The 7,204-nt window shown below is 34.0% G+C and overlaps 1 protein-coding gene across 1 annotated transcript; it reads left to right on the top strand.

Moving 5' to 3' along the window:
- On the top strand, nt 3,204-7,108 carry LOC107625741 (probable pyridoxal 5'-phosphate synthase subunit PDX2). The gene is made up of 7 exons (XM_021117007.1): nt 3,204-3,355; nt 3,485-3,612; nt 4,727-4,814; nt 5,098-5,171; nt 5,649-5,840; nt 6,522-6,604; nt 6,760-7,108. Exons 1-7 carry the CDS (start codon nt 3,301-3,303, stop codon nt 6,887-6,889), a joined length of 750 nt encoding a protein of 249 aa, XP_020972666.1. The 5' UTR covers nt 3,204-3,300; the 3' UTR covers nt 6,890-7,108.

Here is a 7,204-nt window from a genome sequence, read left to right as displayed (position 1 = left end):
AAGGCTGGTCGCCAAAGGGTACACACAAACTTATGGTATTGATTATTCAGAAACCTTCTCACCATTAGCAAAAATTGATACCATCAGAGTCCTCTTCTCAGTAGCCGCAAATGAAGATTGGCCTCTCCACCAATTTGATGTAAAAAATGCTTTCCTTCATGGAGAGTTGAAAGAAGAGGTATATATGGAAGCTCCACCAGGATTCTCTGAAGGATTTGAGAAGAATGAAGTGTGTAGATTGAATAAGGCTCTCTATGGCTTGAAACAATCACAGCGGGCTTGGTTTGGAAGGTTCACGGTTGCCATAAAGAAATACGGGTACAAGCAGAGTAACTCAAATCACACCTTATTCCTGAAAAGGAGAGGGGATTTAATAACATGCCTAATAATTTATGTGGATGATATGATCATAACAGGGAGTGACAATGAAGAAATTGCAAGGCTAAGAAGGAATCTCTTCACATAATTTGAAATGAAGGATTTGGGTGGATTAAAGTACTTCTTGGGAATAGAGGTTCTACGCTCCAATAAGGGAATCTTTATCTCTTAGAGGAAATACATCCTAGACCTTCTTACAGAGACAAGAATGGTTGACTGTAAACATGTAGACACTCCTATGCAAGTTAATCATGGCTTGAGACTGGAGGAAGACTCTAAATTGGCAGATAAGGAGCGATACCAACGCTTGGTTGGCAAACTAATCTACTTGTCACACACCCGACTAGATATAGCCTATGCAGTAGGGGTAGTTAGCCAATTTATGCACCAACCACAGGAGAATCATATGGAAGCTGTCATGAGAATAGTTAGATACTTGAAAGGAACTCCAGGAAGTGGGATCTGGTTCAAAAGAAATGGGCACCTTAACATTGAGGTATACACAGATGCTGATTGGGCCGGTAACCCAAATGATAGAAGATCTACATCAAGCTACTTTACATTGGTGGGAGGTAACTTAGTCACCTGGAGAAGTAAGAAGCAGAAGGTTGTTTCCCTCTCAAGTGCTGAAGCAGAATTCCGAGGAATTGCTAAGGGCATAACTGAAATCCTTTGGATTAAGAAACTCATATATGAAATTGGGTTTCCACCTCAATTGCCAAGCAAATTAAAATGTGACAATAAAGCAACAATAAGCATCTCAGAGAATCCTGTACAACATGACATAACTAAATATGTTGAGGTAGACCGGCACTTTATCAAAGAAAAAATTGAAGGTACTGTGGAACTCTCTTTTGTTAGATCAGAAGACCAATTGACAGATGTCCTTACGAAAGCAGTCTCAGGCAGAATTTTGGCTGAAGTTCTCAGCAAGTTGAGCATTGGTGACCCCACTACTCATCTTGAGGGGGAGTGTTAGAAGATTGAATCAAATCAGAGAGATATTTTAGGATCACAAGAAATATTAGAAAAAATTAATGTTATCAATTTAGAATATTTCCATAAATAGATCCCTAGCTATCTATAAATTAGAAGAATTGTTGTAAACTATGAAGTACGGACACTTCGCTGCGTTATCGTGTCCGCGTGTCGGACACATTTCAGACACGATACTCACCGACACTCGTCCGACACGCGTGTCTGCTGTGTCCAACCGTGTCTTAATAAAAAATAAAAAATTCTTCTCCGGACATGCCTGGACACACGTAAATACCATCACATGTCCACGTGTCTAGTCTTATTCTTAACATATGTTCATAAAATAAATTTAGATATAGTATATATTATTATTTATTAAAACAAAAAATATTTTAAATACTTGATATAATTAAAATAAGACATTAAAAATAATTAAAAATTTTAATTTATATTTTAATATCAATAAATATCAAAATATCATTACAATTTATCTAAAAAATACTTTATATTTTATATATATGCGTGTCCCCGTGTCATGTAAGATTTTAAAATTCGCGTGTCGGCGTGTCCCATATCGTGTCGTGTCCCGTGTCCGTGTCAGTGTCAGTATCCGTGCATCATAGGTTGTAAATCAAAATCAATCGGAAAAAAACAACATTTTCCAATCTCCTCTTATTCTTTCTACCTCCTAATTATTCTTTCTTTTTCCCTTAAACCCTCGATACCATCGTAAGAATGTATCGGACGTGCTAAGGCAGCATATTATGCAAAACAGTGAAGTTTAATATAGAGAGAATCCATTGAAAAAATTTAGAAAATATTGATTATTTCTTCTTTATTTATTTTTACATTTTTTTTCAATTATCCTAAAAATTTTGAACATAAAGATAAAATATGGTGACGGGTGTGGACTAAGGAGAAACAACGGACTCTCTTCTCATAAGCCATAGGTTATGGATTGCGATCACTTTACAATTTCAAAGAGTGACCAATTTTTGACACACAAAAACTCACTCCTAGACCAACAGAAAAGAAAACAAGAATTTATAAAAAGAGGTAAAATGTGTTTATGTGTTTATTTAAAAAATATAATTTATTTATTTTCTCCATATTATTCTTTTTTCTAATTGTTTTAACTTTATTCGAAAACTATAGACACAGAATTTCATGTTAAAGTCTTTTATTCATTTTAAAAAAATTTTAAAATCAACAATTTTTAGTATTTTTTGTCATCATTTAACCAATATAAATACTAAATTGTTCTTAATAAATAAATTTTACTAATTTATGTGTACAAATTTTAAAAAATATGGATACAAACTATATTGATTAATGTGTGTAAACTTTGATAAATATAAATACAAATTAAATATTTTTTGTATATAAAATTTCTGTAAATATGATTACAAAATTACAAATTATCAATGACCAAGTATTAGTAAAAAATAATAATATTTACCGGACATGTAACATTACTATTGCTTATTCATTGAGAAAATACTTAATTTGGTTCCTAAAGTTATACTCGAGTCTCAATTTAGTCATTAAAATTTCAATTGCCTTAGTTTAGTCTCTAAATTTTTCAATTGACGCTGTCACAGAAACTACCGCAGGACTAACATGATTAAAATTTGAAAAGTTTAGAGACTAAATTGAGGCAATTGAAATTTTAAGGACTAAATTAAGACTCAAGTGAATGTAACTTCAGGACTAAACGGAATATTGTATCAAAATTTTTTAAAAAAAAGATAAAAATAAAAAATATGATTTTATTAAAATTAGAAAACATTAAAATTAAAAACAGAAAAGAAAATACAGATGCAAATTCTATTTAAGCCCCACAGGAAAGGACCAAAAACCTCGTTCCGTTATATAAAATAAAATTGAATAAGAGGGAGCCGTTTTCTCTTTTTCTTCGTTGTGCACACAGCACACAGCACAAACATGGCGGTGGTTGGTGTGCTTGCGCTACAGGGATCCTTCAATGAACACATTGCTGGTATTATCTTCTTCCAATTCCACTTCATTCCTTCTTCTTGTTCACTCTCTCTCACTCGTTCACTTTCACACACATATGAACTTACAATCTTTATCTTTTTGTATGTGGTGGTGGTGATGGTGGTGGCAGCTCTTAGGAGGTTAGGTGTGAAAGGTGTTGAGATTCGGAAGCCAGAGCAGCTTCAAAGTGTGTCTTCACTTATCATCCCTGGCGGAGAGAGCACCACCATGGCCAAGCTCGCTGAGTTTCACAACCTGGTTTCTTCCCTTACCTCTCTCTTAATCTCTATTTTTTTCCTTTAATTTATTATTATTTTGATGTTATTTGGATATACATGTTCATTTCCATGTAAGCAAGGTATTAAGTTTATGAGTGATGATAGAGCCTCCTAATGGTATTCATAATAATCTCCTAATTTCCAAAGTGAGTCAAATTCAAATGTTTTTTTTTTTTTGTGTGTGTGTGTGTTTAGAATTAGGGGGAGGATGGTTAGGAGGATGATGTAGGAGAATTCATCGTTTTCTAAGTTTAAGTCTTATAGATGGAAAATATTCTTGTTCATAGAGCTAGTGTTTCACCATGATGATGTAGGTGTTCTCGACTCAAATTGGATTCCTTCCTGTGGAGGATACTTTGGTTCACACCAGAAAACTCTGAAATTTGTGCCTAGCTACCAATATTAGTTTTTGAGAAATAAGAAAAAAAAGTTAGAGATTAATAATTCGGATGCCCTCTCAGTGTTGTTGTCAATGTGAAAGAGTTAAAAGAGTTTTACATTATTCAATAATATAAAAGCATTTGTATTTAATAAATTTGAGGCATATGGTGGATGGCTGAGTGAAATATTTTTGTTGATGTAGCGATACATCATTAATTATTCTCCATAATTTTTTTTTTATTTTGGGATTTCACAAGGATCGAACTCTAGATCTTTCAGTCATAGAAACTCTATACCGTGTCATGATACCACTTCTTCCAAAAGCTTAAGCTAATAGAAGCGAGGAGGCCCATGAATGGTTATATCTCTAACATCTTGCATCAATGTTTGTGGAGATATCTTGGTCTAAGACACCGTAAAAAGGAGATAGACTTTCCTTGGCAGAACCATTTAGGTTTTTATTTTATTTTGTTTTGTGAACAAAAGGGGATGGAAAGAGGACAGAAATGTAAAGGGAATGAGTTTTCCGGTTTTCGTGTCTGGTTCCGGTTTAGTAGTTACACTTACTGATATATATTTGGATAATTCATAATTCTTTGACCCTACATTTGGAACTTTGTAACCTAATCCAATCATTACACAAGAAATCAAGTTAGGTTTCCCCATTAATGTGAACTGCCTATGGTAATTTATATTGTGTTTTAATTTTTCAGTTTCCTGCATTGAGGGAGTTTGTCGAAATGGGAAAGCCTGTTTGGGGAACCTGTGCAGGGCTTATATTCTTGGCAAATAAAGCAACAGGTAGTTTGTTTCTTTCTCCTCTTTATTCCAGGACAGTTTTAACTATTAAGTACTTTGGTTGGGGAGTAAAAATGTGGTGGAAGTTTTCATGGAGGAGTTTTTTTTTTTAATTTTTTGGACTGTTTCATGAATGATCTTCATGTGTAATTTTACATATCAAACCCATCCATGAAAATTTTCTCTCCATTTTAATACCCCAACTAAGCATATTCTTACTCTGAATTTGCATCTCATTTCATGCATCTGATAATGGATTAAAAAATTTATAACAACATCATTTCAGGACAGAAGACTGGTGGACAAAAACTGGTGGGTGGACTTGATTGTACTGTGCATAGAAATTTCTTTGGCAGCCAGGTATTAATGCTTTATGCACTGCCCTTCTTTGACAATGATTGATCATTGACAACTAAAATTAGGATTTATGACTTTATGAGTTTATTTCGTATGGATTATGGAACTATTATAGTATTATGAAATATAGAACTTAAGATTTTGAGTGATTAGTTATGATGCTTAATTCATGGTTTATTTTGATTTTCTGCTGTTTTATTTTTTTATTTTTATTTTAAAAGAATTTATATACAATTTGCATGTTATATATATATCCCTGAATTTCCCTTTATCTTTGTTCAAATCCCAGCCATCCCAAGTCCCGGGATCCCAACATCCCAGTTTTGGGGACATCTGGGATGCAATGAGATCCAGGAGTTCCTACAAATATATGACAGAGATTATAGAATTTGGGAAGAGAATAATCTGGCTTTTAGGAACAAAATTTCTGATGCAGTTAGATAAGCTTTGTCATATTTAACTGAAGATGTGTTTATTTAGATTCAAAGCTTTGAAGCTGACCTTCCGGTGCCAGAGCTTGCATCCAAGGAAGGTGGTCCTGAAACATTCCGTGGAATTTTTATCCGTGCTCCGGCAATTCTTGAAGCAGGGCCAGAAGTTCAAGTTCTGGCTGATTATCCTGTCCCTTCTAACAAATTCTTGGATTCTGATTCCTCCACTGAAGACAAAAAGGTTTGTTATTAGCAGATCTGTCTAGAGAAATCTTTCATCTTGCCTTAATATAAAATGGATGCTCGATGAAAAGTGTGCATTTCTAGCTTTCTAACTTACCTCAAGATTTAGGTTTCCTGTTACCATTGTAAAGAAAATAATTCATGGACTCAAATTCAGATAAAACATTGATTATTTGTAATTGCAGTTGTAGACTGAGTAGTGACTATTCTGAGCTCTAAGAATTTAGAAGGTTCATCTCTGATTCTCAGGTGAATAGAATAATGAGAGAATTTTGGAATGTGCAGGATCATAAAAGTGAACTGGGGAAATTTAAAACTTAGCTGCTTGATAGTACATGTTGGAACTTTCTCTTGAGAATGTTATTCACTTTCAAATATGGAATGCAAATATTGAAGATCCAAAATAGGAATGGAGAACTTCACTTGCAATGCTCAATTCTATCTTCAAGAAAGTCTTAATGGAGGAAGGAATCGAAGGGGAAAATTCTAAGTTGTGTGATTATAATGATATGAAGTTTAGATACTTAATAGATTGACCCTATTAAAAGAATTTGAATTTTTTGGAACATATTTCTCCTTGGAGAAAGTGTGGCCCATAAATGCTCACTTCTCACAAGAATTTAATTTCCAATTTAGTATGTTATCTTTGTACAATCAGCTTAGTTTAAATTAATGTTGATTGGCCCTAGGTATAGTTGCAGTCAGACAAGGAAACATTCTAGGGACTGCTTTCCATCCGGAATTGACTGCCGATACTCGATGGTATGCATGAACCTTGTTTCAGCTATGGAATTTAACAACTTTATGAGACCGCAGGACCATAAGAGGGTCCAGTTCCTAGTTTGACTAGTTCCATTGGCCGCTCTAGTTCAATTTTAACATCACTAATATGAAGTTCTAATGATCAAATTTTGCAGGCATAGTTATTTCATAAAAATGTCAAATGCAAATGTTGGGGAAGAAGCCTCAAGTAGTAGCCTTGTTCCAGCAGAGGTCGACATAACTTCTAACCAACAACCGCGCAGTGACCTTCCTATCTTTCAATAGCACCAAAGAATCACCAATACTGTATTGACAATTATGGATGTTTATCTTCATTTACTTTCTTTATAAAAGTGATATCTAGTAATTTTACATCTTAGAATATAGCTTAAATAGAGTTCTTACCCCTTTGTTTCTATTGTGACAATTACAGTACACACTGTATGTGCCTGGAAAGGCATAAAAAATGTTTATATTTTTTCAAGATTTTTTTATCTTTTGTTTTGTTGGTTTTGGCTGTTCATCTTAAGTAGTGTGGGGTGCTACTATGGAGTCCAGGCAGGGTAGGATGTACTAGTGAGAATGAAAAATTGTGTGAAT

Source organism: Arachis ipaensis, chromosome B02 (genome assembly GCF_000816755.2).
Source record: "Arachis ipaensis cultivar K30076 chromosome B02, Araip1.1, whole genome shotgun sequence".
Taxonomy (NCBI): Eukaryota; Viridiplantae; Streptophyta; class Magnoliopsida; order Fabales; family Fabaceae; genus Arachis; species Arachis ipaensis.
Note: the sequence above shows the minus strand (reverse complement) of the source record. Positions and strands in the feature narration are given on the sequence as shown.